General features: G+C 44.8%; 1 protein-coding gene across 2 annotated transcripts in view; it reads right to left on the reverse strand.

Moving 5' to 3' along the window:
- Wasf2 (WASP family member 2) overlaps positions 1–18,736 on the reverse strand; it is a 98,802-nt gene that overhangs the window by 22,452 nt on the left and 57,614 nt on the right. For both annotated transcript variants that reach the window (XM_045149408.1, XM_045149407.1), the window contains exon 2: positions 7,118–7,290. In XM_045149408.1, coding sequence (XP_045005343.1) covers positions 7,118–7,247 — 130 coding nt within the window. In that variant the 5' untranslated portion in view covers positions 7,248–7,290. The remainder of the gene's footprint in view (positions 1–7,117; positions 7,291–18,736) is intronic.

Consider the following 18,736-nt stretch of genomic DNA (forward strand, 5'->3'; position numbering starts at 1 on the left):
AGAAAAATAATTTTATTTAATTACAGAGAGGGAGCGAGATGGACCCGTCAAGACCTCTTGCCACTGCAAACAAACAGCAGATATGTGCAGCACACTTTTGCATCTGGCTCTACATGGGTACTGGGAAATCAAACCTGGGTTTTCAGGCTTTGCAGGCAAGCATCTGAATAACTGAGCCATCTCTTCAGCCCAACACAGATAATTTCTAAGAGGTAACTATCTAAGCTGATGTGGCGTCTCACCTGTAGCCCCAGCCACTTAGGAGGCTGTGAGGCTGAGGCAGTACAAACACCTGAGCTCATGAGTTCCAGTGCAGCCTGGGAAACATCGCAAGATCATATCTCAAAAACAAACAAAAGAATGTGACTAAATATCCTAAGCTTTAAGCTTAGAGGAACTTTTAAATGATTTGATAGTCTCTAGTCTTCAAATGGCAAAAACTACTTCAATTCTAGAAATAGAGGTATGACATCAAAATAAAAGACTGATTGAGAGGGGAAGGGGATATGATGGAAGATGGAATTTCAAAGGGAAAAGTGGGGGGAGGGAAGGAATTACCATGGCATATTGTTTACAATCATGGAAGTTGTTAACTATAAAAAATTAAAATATTAATAAATAAATATTTATTTATGTCCTATTATTATTTTTAGTTTTTCAAGGTAGGGTTTCACTCCAGCCCAGGCTGACCTGGAATTCACTATGTAGTCTCAGGGTGGCCTTGAACTCACAGTGATGTTCCTACCTCTGCCTTCCAAGTGCTGGGATTAAGGGTGTGTGCCACCACGATTGGCTGCCTTTTTTTTTTTTAAGATTTATTTTTTATTTATTTATTAGGCAGAGAGAGAGAGAATGGGTGCACCAGGGCCTCCAGCCACTGCAAACGAATTCCAGATGCATGTGCCTCCTTGTGCTTACGTGCGACCTGCAGAATTGAATCTGGGTCCTTAGGATTCGCAGGCCAGTGCCTTAACTGCTAAAGTATCCCTCCAGTCCCTCTTTTTTTTTTTTTAATGCAAAGGAGCTGGGGGCGGGGGCGTTAGTGAGAGACAGGACTGGTGTACCAGGGCCTCCAGCCATTGCAATCAAATTCCAGACGTGTGCGCCCCCTTGCGCTCATGTGCGACCTTGTGCACTTGCTTACATAGGACCTGGAAAGTCAAACATGAGTCAGACATCGCAAGCAAACGCCTTAACCATTAAGCAATTTCTCCAGCCATGTTTTTTTTTTTTTTTTTGTTTGTTTGTTTTTGTTGTCCTGCGAAGTAGGGTTTCACTCTAGTCCAAGCTAACCTGGAATTCACTATGTAGTCTTAGGCTGGCCTCAACTCACTGCAATCCTTATAATTCAGCTTCCCAAGTGCTGGCATTAAAAGTCTGTGCCACCACGCCTGGCTCAGTCTGTTTCTTTTTTTGTTTGTTTGTTTTTGTTTTTTTCAGGCAGGGTCTCACTCCAGCCCAGGCTGGCCTACAACTCACAGCCATCCTTCTACCTCTGCCTCCAAAGTGCTGGGATTAAAGACGTATGCCACCACGCCGGGCTCAGCCTGTTTGTTTTTGAGGTAGGGTCTCACTGTAGCTCAGGCTGACCTGGACTTCACTGTATAGTTACAGGCTGGCATCCAACCCACAGCAATCCTCTAACATCTGCCTCTCAAGTACTGGAAAAAATTTTTATTTGATATAACAGGTTATACTTTTTTAAAATTTATTTTGTTTATTTTATTTATTTATTTGAGAGCAACAGACAGAGACAGAGAAAGAGGCAGAGAGAGAGAGAGAGAATGGGCACACTAGGGCTTCCAACCACTGCAAACGAACTCCAGACGCATGCACCCCCTTGTGTATCTGGCTAACATGGGTCCTAGGGAACTGAGCCTCAAACCGGGTTCCTTAGGCTTCATAGGCAAGTGCTTAACCGCTAAACCATCTCTCCAGCCCCAGGTTATATTTTTTAAGAACTATTTTTACTTACTTATTTGAGACAGAAAGAGACAGGCAGAGGGCTGGAGAGATGTCTTAGTGGTTGGATACTTGCCTGTGAAGCCTGATGATCTAGATTCAATTCCCCAGTGCCCACGTAAACCAGATGCACATGGTGGCACATGCGTCTGGAGTTTGTTTACAGTGGCTGGAGGTCCTGGTGTATACATTCTCTCTCTCTCCCTGTCACTCTACATTTTTCTGTCTCTCAAATAAATTCATAAAAAAATTACAAAAATCAGAGAGAATTGTGCACCAGGGCCTCTAGTCACTACAAACTCCATATACACACTAACTTGTACATCTGGCTTTTGGAGGTCCTGGGGAATAAAAGCTGGGTCCTTTGACTCTGCAGGCAAGCACCTTAACCACTAAGCCATCCCTGTAGCCTGGTTATAACAGGTTACATTTTATCCCCTCAATTCTGCTCCCATCTTTCTGGGGGCCCTCCTCAGGGGGATTATGGTGGTATTCACTGTGGGGTCATGAAGGCCACAGTCAGTTTTGGTGGTGGTGTTTTTTTTTTTCAGAGGTAGAGTCTCACTGTAGCCCAGGCTGACCTGGAATTCAGTCTGTAGTCACAGGGTGGCCTCAAACTCATGGTGATCCTCTTACCTCTGCCACCTGACCAAGAACAGCTTGTAGGACAAAGGGTTTGTTTGGCTTAGACTTGAGGGGAAGCTCCACGATGGCAGGGGGAAATGATGGCAAGAGCAGAGGGTGAACATCAGCTCCTGGCCAACATCAGGTGGACAACAACAGCAAGAGAGTGTGCCAAACACTGTCAAGGGGAAGCTGGCTACAACACCTATGAGGCCACCGCCAACAACACATGGCCTCTAGGAGGATCCAGTTCCCAAACTGCCAACAGCTGGGCACCTAGCATTCAGAACACGTAAGTTTATGGAGGACATCTGCAGCAAACCACCACATCTACCCTCCACATACACACAAGCACACATCACACCTGCACACACATAAACATTCGTACACTCAGTTCTGGTTAAAGTACAATGCAAAAGGCCAAGGTCAGAGCCTGAAGCACATTTGAACACATTCCTGAACCCTCTCTGCTTACGGAAATGCTATCTTTCAAGGCCCAGTTCAAATGAAACCTCTTCAAGCGTTCCTTGACTCTCCCTCTCCCCACCTATGCTCCCCTTCCCATACAAAATAATCCTTCCTTCTCTATATTCTGTATGAACTAACAGCACAGAATGGTAGGAACATTATATGCACAAATTGGTCAATAAATATTTACAAAGCTTCTACTGGGTGCCAGGAACTATACAGACAGAGGTTTAAAGAACAAATGAGGGCTGGAGAGATGGTTCAGCGGTTAAGGTGCTTGCCTGTGAAGACTAAGAAACCAGGTTCGATTCTTCAGTCCCACATTAGCCAGGTGCACATGGTGGCACATGTATCTGGAGTTCATTTGCACTGGCTAGAGGCCCTGGCATGCCCATTCTCTCTCTCTCTCTTTCCCCTCCACCTCTCTGTCTCTAATAAATAAAATGATAAAGAACAAATGATTCTTGCTGGGCATGGTGGCAGACCTTTACTCCCAGCACTTGGGAGGCAGAGGTAAGAGGATTACTGTGAGTTCACAGCCATCCTGAGACTACATAGTGAATTCCAGGTCAGCCTGGACTACAGTGAGACCCTACCTTGAAAAAAAACTATTTAAGGGGCTATAGAGATGGCTTAGCGGTTAAGGTGCTTGCCTGTGAAGCCTGATGATCCAGATTCAATTCCCCGGTGCCCATGTAAGCCAGATGCACATGGTGGCGCATGAGTCTGGAGTTTGTGTACAGTGGCTGGAGGTCCTGGTGTGCCCATTTTCTCCATCTGCCCCTTTCTCTCTCTAATAAAATTTATTTTTTTTTTTTTTTTTTTTTTTTTTTTTTTTTTTTTTTTTTTTTGAGGTAGGGTTTCACTCTAGGCCAGCCTGACCTGGAATCCACTATGTGGTCTCAGGGTGGCCTTGAACTCATGGTGATCCTCCTACCTCTGCCTCCAAGTGCTGGGATTAAAGGCTTGCACCACCACAATCAGCCTAAAAAAATTTTTTTTTAAGGAACAAATGTGGGCTGGAGAGATGGCTTAGTGGTTAAGGTGCTTTCCTACAAAGCCAAGGACCTATGTTTGACTCTCCAGATCCTATGTAAGCCAGACACACAAAAGTGAGGCAAGTGCAAGGTTGCACATGCCCACTAAGTGGCACGAGTGAGTGTATGGGTTCTATTGCAATGACTGAGGCCCTAGTGTGCCAATTCTCTCTTTTCTCTCTGTCACTCTCTCACTAAAATAAAAATATAAAGGGAGTTAGGAGTTCATTTGCAGTAGCTAGAAGCCCTGGTGCACCCATTCTCTCTCTCTGCCTCTTTCTCTCTGACTCTCTCATTAATTAAATTAATAAATATTTTTTTAAGTTTAAAATAAAATTTTAAAAGGGGTTAGAGGGATGGCTTAGTGGTTAAGGCATTTGCCTACAAAGCCAGAGGACCCAGGTTTAATTCCCCAGAACCCATGTTAGCCAGCTGCACAAGGGGGCACACACGTCTGGAGTTCGTTTGCAGTGGCTAGAGGCCCTGGCACACCCATTCTCTCTCTCCTTCTTTCTCTGTCTAATAAGTAAATAAAAAGAAAATATTTTAAAAATAAAATAAGGAACAAGCTGGGTATGGTGGGCACATGCTTTCAATTCCAGCACTCGGGAGGCAGAGGTAGAGGATTACCAAAAGTTTGAGGCCATCCTGAGACTACATAATGAATTCCAGGTCAGTCTGAACTAGAGTAAGACCTTACCTTTAAAAAAAAAAAAAAAAAAGTGAATTCTCTTCATCCTCTCTTCATTGTCCCAAGAATTATTCGTTTCTTGGTACATTATGAGCTCCTACAAGGCAAAGACCATTTATTCTTGTCCCTGTATCTCAGCATCCAGCATATGAATTACACTGTCACTAGATGAAGCGTCAGCCAGCCCCATATGTGAGAAAATTTTGTTTCCTTAGGCAAAGCTGACCTAGCCCTCAGATGGGCTTCCTCGAGACAGGAGGGTCTGAGCACAAGTGGGAGACTCCGGAGTGGCATCTATCAACACTATGCTAGAAAAACACCTGAGAGGGAGCCTAACTCCTGCTGAGTGAGAAAAGAAGCGTCATTAGCTGGGTGTTCTTTGTCCTGTAGAGAAGGAACCAGGTGTGATGGACTTCGACCCGTTGGGCCTTCTCAGGGTGACAGAAGCAGAGGTGATGCTTTAGAAGCGGGGTGGCTCTGCAGCGTCGCGTGCTTCTTCGCCGGCGCTCCTTTGTGTAAGACATGCACTGGCAGGGCTCCGCTTCTTCTTCGTGTCCCGCCCAGGGTTCCTTAAGCCCTGGATCAACTGAGACGGTCCCTGAGCTAGGTGATGGCTTAGGCATCTCAGACTATGCATCATATGGTCACAGAGCTGTTTCCTCAGGCTCCTACTTTAGAGGAAAGGCCTATTACTATCTGGGGGAATACAGGCTTCTTTAATATTCCACTGCCTTTACTGAGAGCAGTGATGCGACAGGAGGGGTGAGCGTCAGAAATAATTCACACCAAGATGCCTTGGTTAAGGACGATCACTGAAATGGCATTTTGACGGGGATGCTTATGGGAGCTGGGGTAGCACTAGACAAATTCAGAACTAGTCCAAGCATCGGAGCTTGCCAGACCTCAGCTTCAAACAAACAATGCCGGCTTGATTCAGCATGACACCCAAACCACATGCAAGTGCACCACCCAAGACACTCATTTATCCATTTTTTTTTTTTTTAATGCACAGGCAGGAGCAAGCGAGCGAACAAGAGGCGCGCCGGAGCCTCCAGCCGCTGTCATGGACCGCAGACAGGCGTGCCACCTAGCGTGCCCGTGCAACCTTGGCACTTGTGTCACCCTGCATCTGGCTGACGTGGGACCGGGAGAGCTGAACCTGGGTCCTTAGGCTTTGCAGACAAGTGCCTTAACCACGAAGCCACCTCTCCAGCCCTTATCCAATTTTTTCTTAGTTTGTCAATGTAGTGTTTCCCTGTAGGCCAAGCTGACCTGGAATTCACTATGTAGTCTCAGGACGGCTTCAAACTCATGGCTATCCTCCTGCCTCCTGCTGGGATTAAAGGCGTGTGCCACCATGCCCGGCTCCCTTATCCAGTCTTTAAAAAATATTTTATCTATTTGTTATCAGAGAGAGAGAGAGAGAGAGACAGGGAGAAACACAAACACATACACACAAAGAGTGGGTGTGCCAGGGCCTCTTGCCACTGCAAATGCAAACTCCAGATGCATGTGCCACTTTGCACACATGCTTTTACATGGGACTGGGGAATCAAAACCCAGGCCATTAGGCTTTTCAAGCAAGTGTCTTAACCACTGAACCATCTCTCCCACCCCCATTTATCCAATTTTTAAAGTTGTATTTCCCTAAGCTCCAAAGAAGACCAGGCTAACTCCACCTTCCTCTAGAGAAGAACACCTCCAGCTACCATTTGTGTCACTGTGTGTTCACACAGCTTGCAAAACTCCCAATTCTCTAGAGACTGCAGAAGTAATTTGTACCCTGAACTTGGACCTGGGGGCTTGCAGCACAATTAAATGTGTACCAGGGTAGACAAGTCAGCCAGAATCTGAGTGCATGTTTGCTTTACTTCTCTTTGGGAAAAGGGGGGCGAGGCGTGGGGTAGAAAAAGACTATTGGCACATTTGAGGCTTCCACAAAGTCAGGCTACATGGAACGGCTCGTGTAATTACAGGCACATTCCTCGACCCAAGACACTGCTCTGTGAACCTCCCACTTTACACAGAGAATTCTGCTCTGTCATTCCATCTGCAGTTTTTGCTGCAGCCCTTCCTGACACCCTTCCCACAGATTTCTTTTGAAGCAGGTGGAGAAGGTAGAGGGAACCCAGGGGGTGCTGGTAGATGAAGAAAGGGTAGAGGGGAAAATCTGAACAAAAAGGAGCCTTTCTTTGGGGACGGGGGATGGGATATATTTTCACATTACTTGGGGAAGGCAGATGGGGAAGGAATAGGAACAGGGGAAGAGAAGGAAACTAAATAAAGAGCACCAACGACCCCTGAGGGCAAAGCACAGGCTCTCCAAGGCACTCACTCAGGCTGCCCAGCTGTCGGATGACATTTGCCAGGGTGATGTTGGTCCTGCATTCCAGCTCGCTTGTATCGCTAGGCAACGTCTGACGGCACAGGTGCCTTGGCTCGATGTTCCTGGTTACTAACGGCATGGTGGACCTGCTTCAGGCAATGTTCTCAATGATGAAAAACAACCTAAAAAAGAAATAACAGGAAAGTATTACTCAGCCACAAATTCCAGGCACACTGGGGCTGTGTGAATCTTTTTCCCTTTCTTTTCTTTCTTTTTTGGTACTGCTCTGATCTGAAACAATTTTTATAAAATCTTCACTCCTCTATCTTTTGTTCCCCTTAAATACCTCTTCCCCCGTTCTTTTCAAGATTAACTATCAGAAGACTTACTGTAAGCTTAAAAATTCTGAACAGGTGACTGCTATGTACACAGGCAACACAAAAAAAACCTTAAAGTGGGACTGGAGAGGTGGTTTAGCTGTGAAGCCTAGGGACCCAGGTTTGATTCCCCAGTACCCATATAAGCCAGCTGCACCAAACAAGCCAGATGTACATGGTGGTACATGCATCTAGAGTTCCTTTGCAGTGGCTAGAGACCCTGGTATGCCCATTCTCTCTCTCAAATAAATAATTTAAAATAAAAATATTTTTTTTTAATTTTTTATTTATTTATTTGAGAGCGACAGACACAGAGAGAAAGACAGATAGAGGGAGAGAGAGAGAATGGGCGCGCCAGGGCTTCCAGCCTCTGCAAACAAACTCCAGATGCGTGCGCCCCCTTGTGCATCTGGCTAACGTGGGACCTGGGGAACCGAGCCTTGAACCGGGGTCCTTAGGCTTCACAGGCAAGCGCTTAACTGCTAAGCCATCTCTCCAGCCCAAAATAAAAATATTTTTAAAAACCACCTTGGGACTGGCTTAGCAGTTAAGGAACATGCCTGCACAGCCTAAGGACCCCAGTTTGAGTCCCCAGTACCCACGTAAGCCAGATGCATAAGGTATGCATGTGGAGTTCACTTTCAGTGGCTGGAGGCCCTGCTGTGCCCATTCTCTCTCTCTTTCTCTCTAATAAATAAAATATTTTAAAAAATTTTTTAGAAAAAAAGGGCTGGAGAGATGGCTAAGTGATTAAGCACTTGCTGGTGAAGTCTGAGGACCCCCAGGACCCACATTAGCCAGATGCACAAGGGGGCACACATCTGGAATTCGTTTGCAGTGGCTGGAGGCCCTGATGTGCCCATTCTCTCTATATATCTGCTTCTTTCTTTCTCTGTCGCTCCCAAACAAATAAATAAAAATAATCAAAAAAGTTAAAAACAAAACACCTTAGGGGCTGGAGAGATGGCTTAGCGGTTAAAGCATTTGCCTATAAAGCCAAAGGACTCAGGTTCAATTCCTCAGGACCCACATAAACCAGATGCACAAGGTGGCACAAGCATCTGGAGTTCATTACAGTGACTCAAGGATGTGGCCCACCCATTCTCTCTCTCTCTCAAATAAATTAAAAAAGAAAGACAAACCTTAAAGTGACTATTGCTCCAACTAACAAGAGTACCCAAGGCAAGAAGGCATGGCCAGAAAATAGTCCATTCAGCAGGCATCACATGGTATGATTCTATCTTTGGGATGTCTCTAACCAAGTTACATCAGATTCTAGGCCATTAATTATAAGGACCAAAAAAGCTCCCCCAGCACTTGGGAGGCATTGGTAGGAGGACTGCCATGAGTTTGAGGCCACCCTGAGACTAATTCCAGGTCAGTCTGGGCTACAGTGAAACCCTACCTTGAACTCCCCGGCCCCCCCCAAAAAGAGCTCCCTGACTGAGCCGTAGCTCAGCTGGAGCAGCGCTTGCCTTGCACACACGACTCCCTGAATGGACCCGAGGCAGGAGAATCGGGAGTTCAGATCCTTGGTTACACAGAGAATTTGACTGAGGCCAGCCTGTCCAAAAATGACCAAACAACAAAGCAGACCTCTCTATTTGATACCTTCCACAGTGAAACCAAGCTGTCAACAGTTTCCATTGATACGCCTCTGGACACAAGTTCTCTAGGTCTTCCTATAGGTGGCTGTTGATGTACAACTAAATACTAGCGCCAGTATCTACTAACACTAGCAAAGTTTAGCCTATAAATTGACAGAATGAAAGAAAATCAAGGCAATTCTTATATATTCAATATGTCAAGCATGATGCTGAGCCAACTGTGCTTTAAGATTTTCTAGTTCTTCCTCCTCTCCCCAGGCACTCTCTTTCTTCTACTGGGTTCTGTACACCTGGGCCAAGGAGCTCTGGAGGCACAGGAAGTGTCTGGAGCAGACCCGGAAACCTTCCAGTTGCTATTGCTTATCCTGGCGACTGAACCCCTTTCCCTAGGAAATGTCCCACGCTTCAGGCTAATGCTGCTCTATTGTTTTAGATTTGGATTCCCAAATTCCTAATTTTTCCAGCTTAGGAGAAGGTTTTAATCTCAACAAAATAGGTATTACTGGGCAAGTCCTATTTCGATATTTTATGAAACTATAAAGTAATCCAAATGGTTTTTGTGTTAGAAAAAACGGCAAACTCACTCCACATGAAAAGATATGGCACAAAAGTAACTATCAAAACCCCCAGTATTATAAATTCCTCTTTAAAAAAAAGAAAAGAAAAGCAGGCTTACTTACATCAAATTTTAAAACACCAGCTCATCACCAAAAAAAGTTGACTGTGAATACAAAATGCTTAAGCCAAACTAACTACCATGATCTTAGACACGAACCAACATATTGTCTGACCAAAAGGAAAAAAAAAAATACAGCCCTTTGGGCTCAAACAGGGAGTAGAACCCTTTGGAACAGACTGCTCCTTGTTATGGACATTCTGATCTGCTACAAGTAAAAATAAAACAGGAAGCCAGCAGCTTGGGGAACAAGACTTCCTGTCACCAACAGCAACAGCCTAAGAACCAAGAGAATCAGCTGTTTGCTTATAACTTTGAACCTCCCTTTAATAGTCACTCTGTGGCAGCTGTGCCTATCTTTGGGGTGCAGAGGTGTTTCCTGAATATTTGTCTACTGTCTTAGGAAATGATTTCCATTCCATTTCTCTACTAAGATTCTCCTTTGACACAACAGTTTTTTGTTTGCTTGTTTGTTTGTTTTTCGAAGAAGGGTCTCACTGTAGCCCAAACTGACCTGGCACACACTCTGTAGTCCCAGGCTGGCCTCGAACTCACAATAATCCTCCTACCTCTGGCTCCTGAATCCTGGGATTAAAGGCATGCACTACCACTAATGGCTCTCAAGAGTTTTTTTTGTTTGTTTGTTTGTTTGGGGGGGGGGTCTCACTCCAGCCCAGGCTGACCCGGAATTCAATATGTAGTCTCAGGGTGGCCTTGAACTCACGACAATACTCCTACCTCTGCTTCTCGAGTGCTGGGATTGAAGGCGTGCGCCACCACGTCCACTCTTTCCCTCTTGTACTTAAAAGAGTTTTAGGTACTGCCCAGATGTGGTGGCCCAAGCCTTTAATCCCAGCACTTAGTAGAGGTAGGAGGATCACTATTGAGATTGAGACCACCCTGAGACTTCATAATGAATTCCAGGTCAGCCTGGGCTAGGTAGAGTGAGACCCTACCTCAAAGAGAGAGAGAGAGAGAGAGAGAGAGAGAGAGAGAGAGAGAGAGAGAGCGAGCGAGCGTGCGCTCATCAGGAACTAAAAGCAACCTTAAGAAACACATAGTGAAAAGAATCTAGAATACGAAAGGAGTTGGGAGATCAAAAATAGAACTGTAGGTTTCTGCACACCACCATCATCAGAATGTCATTAGATCCCCAAATTTCAAACTTTCTGAAAGAAACCAGAATTCAGAATAAGTCAGGAATAAGTGCAACTAGCCACTAAAGCAGACATGCTGGTGTCACCAGTAATCCCAGCACTCAGAAGGCTGAGGGCAGGAGGATCCCAGGTTGGAAGCCTGCCTGGGCTACACAGCAAGTTTCAGGTCAACCTGAGCTACAAAATGATGCCAATATATAGCAAGACAAAACAATAAAAAAGTGGACATATTTTTACATTTATGCTGGAAGTGGTGGATCATGCTTTTAATTCCAATACTCCGAAGGTTAGCTGGTCGTGGTGGCACACACCTTCAATCCCAGCACTCGGGAGGCAGAGGTGGGAAGATCACTGTGAATTCAAGGCCACCCTGAGACTACATAGTGAATTCCAGGTCAGCCTGAGCTACAGTGAGACCCTGCCTTGAAAAACCAAAATAAAATAAAATAAAACCCAATACTCTGAAGGCTGAGGTCAGATTGCCTTGAACTGGAGGCCAGTTTGGGCTACAGAATGAGTTCTAAATCAGCTTGTAAGATGTTGCCTTAAAAAAACCAGACCAGGGGGCTGGAGAGATGGCTTAGTGGAGAAGTGCTTGCCTGTAAAGCCTGAGGACCCCAGTTCAAGGCTGGATTCCTCAGGACCCACGTGAGCCAGATGCACAAGGTAGCACACGCGTCTGGAGTTCATTTGCAGTGGCTGGAGGACCTGGTGCGAGCATTCTCTCTCTCTGCCTCTTTCTCTTTCTGTCTGTCACTCTCAAATAAATAAACAAAAATAAAAATAAAGTTAAAAAACCAAACCAGGGCTGGAGAGATGGCTTAGTGGTTAAGGCACTTGCCTGTAAAGCCACCCAAGTTTAATTCCCTAGGACCCATGTAAGCCAGATGCACTAGGTGGTACATGCATCTGGAATTTGTTTGCAGTGGCTGGAGGCCCTGGTCCACCCAATTCTCTCTTTCTATAAAAATGAATAAAAAAATTATAAATAAATTAAAAACCACCTGAACTGTAGTAGAGATGGTTCAGCAGTTAAGGCACTTGCCTATAAAATCTACCAACCCAGGTTTGATTCCCCAGTACCCACATGAAGCCAGATGAAGAAAATGGCACATGCATCTGGAGTTCATTTGCAGTGACAGGAGACTCTGGTGTGCCCATTCTCTATCTACCTCGTTCTCTCTGTTTCTCTCAAATGAATAAATAAATATTAAAACCATAAAAAAAGAGGAGCTGGAGAGATGGCACATTGTTTGGGTGCTTGCTTGCAAAGCCTCAAAGGCCTGGGTTCAATTCTCCAATACTTACATAAGGCAGATGCACAGAGTAGCACATGCATCTGGAGTTTGTTTACAGTGCCAAAAGGCCTTGACATACCCTTTCTCTCTGTCCTTGCAAAAATACTTTCTAAAAAAATTTTTTAAATAAAGAAAGAAAAAAGCCAGGCATGGTGGTGGACACCTTTAATTCTAGCACTTAGGAGGCAGAGGTAAGAGGAGTGCCCTGAGTTCAAGGCCAGCCTGGGCCTACAGTGAGACCTTACCTCGGAAAAAAACAAACAAGGGCTGGAGAGATGGCTTAGCAGTTAAGGCACCTGCCTGTAAAGCCTAAGGACCCATGTTCAACTCTCCAGATCCCACATAAAGCAAAATGCACAAAGGTGAGGCAAGCACAAGGCTGCACATGGCCACTAGGTGACACAACTGTCTGGAGTTCTATTGCAGTGGCTGAGGCCCTGGCACACCAATTCTCTCTCTCCCTCTCTCTACCAAAAAAAAAAAAAAAAAAAAGTATTAAAAAAACCCCTTATTGCTGAAGACTCCACATATTTGGGCTGCAAGTCCACTGAGAAATCCTGCTAGAACTGAGCTGATAACCTCTTCCATGTAGACCAGCTGACAGAAAGCTGGAAGAAGCCATTCTGCATGCAGTTCAATTGGAGAAAGAGATACCACCAGTGGAAAATGTTAATAAAAATTGAGAAACAAACAAACAAATAAACAAAAACAAAAGCCATTTGTTTCATAGATACAAAGATTCCCTGCTATACAGAACTGCATGTTTTTTTGTTTGTTTGTTTTTGTTTTTGAGGTAGGGTCTCACTCTAGTCCAGGCTGACCTAGAATTCACTCTGTAGTCTCAGGATGACCTAGAACTCACGATGATCCTCCTACCTCTGCCTCCCGAGTGCTGGGATTAAAAGTGTACACCACCACGCCTGGCTCTGCTGAGTTTTAATTTTGGATAATCAAGGGTTGCTTGTCTTCTGCAAGGAAGCATAGGATTATGCATAATCTAAACCACAACAGAAATCTGAGTGCCCCCACCAAGAAAATCCTAGACCTCCAGCCTCTTGCCTCTAAATTTGTGTGTGTGTGTGTGTGTGTGTGTGTGTGTGTAGTGTCCCCCCCCCCACCCCCGAAGTAGAGTCTTTCTCTAGCCCAGGCTGACCTGGAATTTACTATGGAGTCTCAGGGTGGCCTCAAACTCACGGTGATCCTCCTACCTCTGCCTCCTGAGAGCTGGAATCAAAGGCATGGGCCACCACACACAGCTTTTGTCTCTAAATTTCATTTCAAACTGTAGAAAGCACATGGTTTTTGGAGAGATGGTACGTACATAAGTACCCTGACTAGCCTCTCTTCTTCTTTTAGAGAGAGAGAGAGTGAGAGAGAGGGAGGGAGAGAGGGAGAAAGAGAGAGAGGGAGAGAGAGAGAATTGGCACACTAGAGCCTCAGCCACTGCAATAGAACCCCAGACACTTGTGCCACCTAGTGGGCATGTGCAATCTTGTGCTTGCCTCACCTTTATGTGTCTGGCTTACATGAGATCTGGAGAGTAGAACAAGGGTCCTTAGGCTTTGCAGGCCTTAACCACTAAGCCCTATCTCCAGCCTTTATTTTTATTTTTTGAGGTAGGGTTTCACTCTGTTCCAGGCTGATCTGGAATCCACTATGCAGTCTCAGGCTGGCCTTGAATTTGCAGCTATCCTCCTACCTCTACCTCCCTACCTCTTCCTTCAGAGTGCCAGGATTAAAGACATGCACCACCATGCCAAGATTCTCCTCTATTTTGATGATAGCATTAAAGAAGAAGAGAGACTAGTTGGGGAAAAAAAAGATGGGATTCAGGGCTGGAGAGAATGTTCAATGCCACCAGGCCCTGGTTCAGTTCCCAGTGCCCACATAAAGCCAGATGCACAAAGCACCACATGTGTCTGGAGCTTGTTGGCAATGGCATGAAGCCCTGGGCTTGCACATTCATTCTCTGTGTCTGCCTCTTCTGTTTCTCTCAAATAATTTTTAAAAATTATTTATTTACTTATTTATTCATTCATTATTTGAGAGAGACAGAAGAGGCAGAGAGGGAGAGGAAGAGTGGGTGTGTCAGGGCCTCCAGCCACTGCAAAGAAACCCAGACCATGGCTTACACTGGTCCTGGGGAATTGAACCTGAGTTCTTTGGTCTACAGGCAGGCACCTTAATCACTAAGCCATCTCTCCAGTCCTAAAATATTTGTTTTAAAGAAGGGATTCAGTGGATGGGGGGTTCGGGAGAGGGAAAAGGAGAGTATGGTGAGGGGGATTATGGTCATAATCCTTACCACATGGAAGTTGCCAATAAAACAATTTTTATTAAAAAAAGGATTTTGTAAAATTAAAAGAGAAAAGGTGGAGGAGGGCTAATCAAAATCTAAGAGGATATAAATAAATCATATGGAATCCTCCGGTTTCGGACAATGGAACACTCAGGAGCCATACGTCATTGTTAGAAAATTTTCAGTGCCAGGGATGGGATACCTCCAGTGAGTTGTTGGCCAGGGAGGTCCCTGATGCCCCCAAAACATTACAGGCCATTGCCCACCAGGAATAGATTGTAAGACCCTATTGCTGAAGACTCCACATAGTTGGGCTGCAAGGTCACTGAGAAATCCTGCTGGAACTGAGCTAATAACCTCCTCCATGTAGACCAGCTGACAGAAAGCTGGAAGAAGCCATTCTACATGCAGTTCAATGGGAGAAAGTGATACCACTAGTGAAGATACTCAACAGTGGACACTGCAAGCCTTATAATTGGCCAGCCAGCCCAAATGAGCCAACGTGTGCAATAGTGGCATGTCTGTCATGGTGGAAACCAACTGCCCTCCAATTGTACTGGAGGCCCACTCCAAGGGGGGAAACACATCCCTGATACTGAAAACTTAAAACAGAATGACCCCTAGGGGCGTAACATCTGCTGATGTCTGGAAACAATGTATATACTATGCTTATCAAACTGCCCAGTAAGTACTTCTCTTAATATTTATACCCTTATATTAATGCTACTCTCACTTTGGGTATAGAACTTTCTCTTTTCAGATGGCAGCGACCTTGGGATGACTCAGAAGGTATCATAGTGCTGGAAAGAAGTGACTGGAGTACTGAGTAACATCTAGATCACACCTTCCAAGGCTCAGGGTATAATGTGGAAGAGGTAGTGAAAAGAATGTAAGAGCCAAAGGAAGGGTAGGACTTCATACAACGTGCTCCCTCCAGACACAAAATGGCCTGGATATCCATGACCTCATAGTGCCTGACACTACCTACAGAAGATCATCATAAGAGGAGGAAAAGACCATGACATCAAAATAAAAGAGAGACTGATTGAGATGGGGAGGGGATATGATGGAGAATGGAGTTTCAAAGGGAAAGTGGGGGGAGAGAGGGCATTACCATGGGATATATATTTTTTTAAATATTTATTTATTTATTACAAGCAGAGAGAGAAAGAAAAGAGACAGGCAGAAAGGGTGTGTCAGGGCCTCCAGCTGCTGCAAACGGACTCCATATGCTTCTGCCATTCTGTGCATGTGGCTTTACATGGGAACTGGGGAATCGAACACAGGTGGTTAGGCTGGAGGCCCTGGCACACCCATTCTCTCTCTCTCTCTCTCTCTCTCTCTCTCTCTCTTGCTTTCATAAATAAATAAATAAATATTATTTGTTTATGAGAGAGAGAGAGAGAGAGAATTGGCATACCAGAGCCTTCAGCCACCTCAGTTGGCCTTGTGCCCATGCGTCACCTGTGTACCTGGCTAACATGGATTCTGGGGAGTTGAACCTGGGTCAATAGGCTTCACAGGCAAGTGACTTAACTACTCAGCCATCTCTCCTACTGGTCTATGTGCCGATGACACCCACAGAGCTGCCCCAGGCTTCAGCTTTACTGTTGGACCCTTACCAGTCCCCTCCACCTGGTGGCTCTCTGGTGGGTCCCTTGGAGTCTGTAGCTTCCCCTCACTCCACAGCCTGCTCCTCCTTTTCTCCTCCTGTCCCAGTCTGTCCCTGTGTCTCACCTTACTCCCAGGGGGGTTCCATAAACATAGCAGGCCAGTCCACACCACCAACCTTTGCCCATACTGGCCACTCTGCTTAGAATGTCCTTTATCTCACCATGGGATATTTTTTATAATCATGGAAGTTGTTAATAAAAAAAAGGGATTTTGCAACATCAGTAACACTTTGCTGAAAAAATGGTAGAACACTGGCTGTTGAGGAACTACTGAATTAAGGAAGTACAGGGCCTAATTTGCAGTTTAGACAAATCACTCTGACATAAGGACAAAAGTTATTCTAAAACAGGAGAAGGCTGGAGGTAGAGGACCAACTGGGAAACTTCACAGGTTCAGGAGTAGAAACAAGCCCACCATATCACTTTGCAATTATGAACTGAGAAACTACAGATATGAGGATTGCTGTGAGTCTGAGGCCAGCCTGGGACTACAGAGTGAGTTATAGGTCAGCCTAGGCAAGAGTGAGACCATACCCCGGGGGAAAAAAAACAAAACAAAAGAAATCACAAACCGGTTTCAGGAGTAAACCCAACTTTCAGCCACATCTGTTGTTTGCTCCATATGATTTTTTAATAATATTCACAAAGTGATAATATTTATGATTCTTTTTCCTTTTTTCTTTTTTGGTGGTGCCCTTTAATTCCTACACTAGGGAGGCTGACATAGGGGGATCACTGTGAGTTCGAGGCCACCCTGAGACTCCATAGTGAATTCCAGGTCAGCTTGGGCTACAACAAAACCCTACCTCAAAAAAAAAAATAAAAATAAAAATAAAAATCCTCCTAACTCTAGATGACCGGGTGTCAGATAGGTTTAGGAAGAAATTTCAGAGTTTAAGAAGCTTTGGGAGGAGCTGGAGGCTGGAGTGGAGCTCAGCATAGGGTGTTTATCTAGTTATATACAAAGCCCCAGTTCAATCCCCACCCAAGGAAAAGGAAGAGAAGAAAAATTGGGGGTCATGCTGGATAACCTCTGCAGGATCTTCTAAATCAAAGATGTGAGACAGAGATACAGCTCAACGACACAGTGCTTGCTTAGACACATCTGAGGCCCTAGGTTCAGTCCCCAGTTTAACACACACACACACACACACACACACACACACAGTTATAATTTTCACTGGGCTTCACTCTCCTCATCTATAAAATAAAGGAGCTAAGCTAAATGATCTTTATTCTCACTTTGGGTAGAGAATCTTCTCTTTTCAGATGGCAGTGACCTTGGGATGACTCAGAAGGTATCATAGTGCTGGAAAGAAGTGACTGGAGTACTGAGTAACATCTAGATCACACCTTCCAAGGCTCAGGGTCTAATGCGGAAGAGGTGGTAGAAGGAATGTAAGAGCCAAAGGAAGGATAGAACTCCTTACAACGTGCTCCCTCCAGACATAAAATGGCCTGGAAATCCATGACCTCATAGTGCCTGACACTACCTACAGAAGATCATCATAAGAGGAGGAAAAGATCATGACATCAAAATAAGAGAGAGACTGATTGAGATGGGGAGGGGATATGATGGAGAATAGAATTACAAAGGGGAAAGGTGGGGGGGGGTATTACCATGGGATATTTTTATAATCATGAAAATGTTAATAAAAATTGAGAGAAAAAAAATTAAACACAACTATAAAACTTAAAAAAGAAAGAAATTCCCAGAACTGGACATGGTTGTTGAATGCCTATAACCCCAGTACTTGGGAAGCTGAGGTAACAGGGTCACTGAAAGTTTGAGGCCAGCACAGGTTACATAGTAAGTACCAGGCTGGTAATGACTACATAACAAGACCCTGTCTTATCCTTCAGCCAAAAAGGAAGAATCATAAAATTTTTTTAAATTATTTTTTATTTTTTGCTCAGGCTAACCTGGAATTCACTATATAGTCTCAGCAATCCTCCTACCTCTGCCTCCTGAGTGCTGGGACTAAAGGTGTACACCACCATGTGTGGCTTGAAATACTTTTTTTTATTTGAGAGAGATGGGCTACACTAGGGCCTCCTGTCAATGGAAACAAACTCCAGACATGCGTCACTCTGTGCATGCTGTTTTATATTGGTTCTGGGAAATCAAACCCAGGCATCAGGTTTTGCAAGCAAGTGCTTTTAGCCACTTACCCACCTCATCTCTCCAGCCTCAAATCTTACAAGTTCTGGATTAGCCTTTTGTTTTTGTTTGTTTTGCTTTTCAGGATAGGGCCCAAGCAGACCTGGAATTTACTATGTAGTCTCAGAGTGGCCTCAAACTCACAGCATTCTCCTACTTCTGCTTCCTGAGTGCTAGGATTAAAGGCATGCACCAACATACCCAGCTTATTTTTTAAATTTAATTTATTTATTAGAGAGAGAAAGAGGGAAGGGGAAAAAGAGAATGAGAGCACCAGGGCCTCTAGCCACTGCAAACGAACTCCAGACAAATGCACTATCTTTTGCATCTGGCTTTACATGGTGGGTACTGGGGAATTGAAATGTGGGCCTTAGGCTTTG

This window comes from Jaculus jaculus, chromosome 5 (assembly GCF_020740685.1).
Source record: "Jaculus jaculus isolate mJacJac1 chromosome 5, mJacJac1.mat.Y.cur, whole genome shotgun sequence".
In the NCBI taxonomy this organism is placed as follows: Eukaryota; Metazoa; Chordata; class Mammalia; order Rodentia; family Dipodidae; genus Jaculus; species Jaculus jaculus.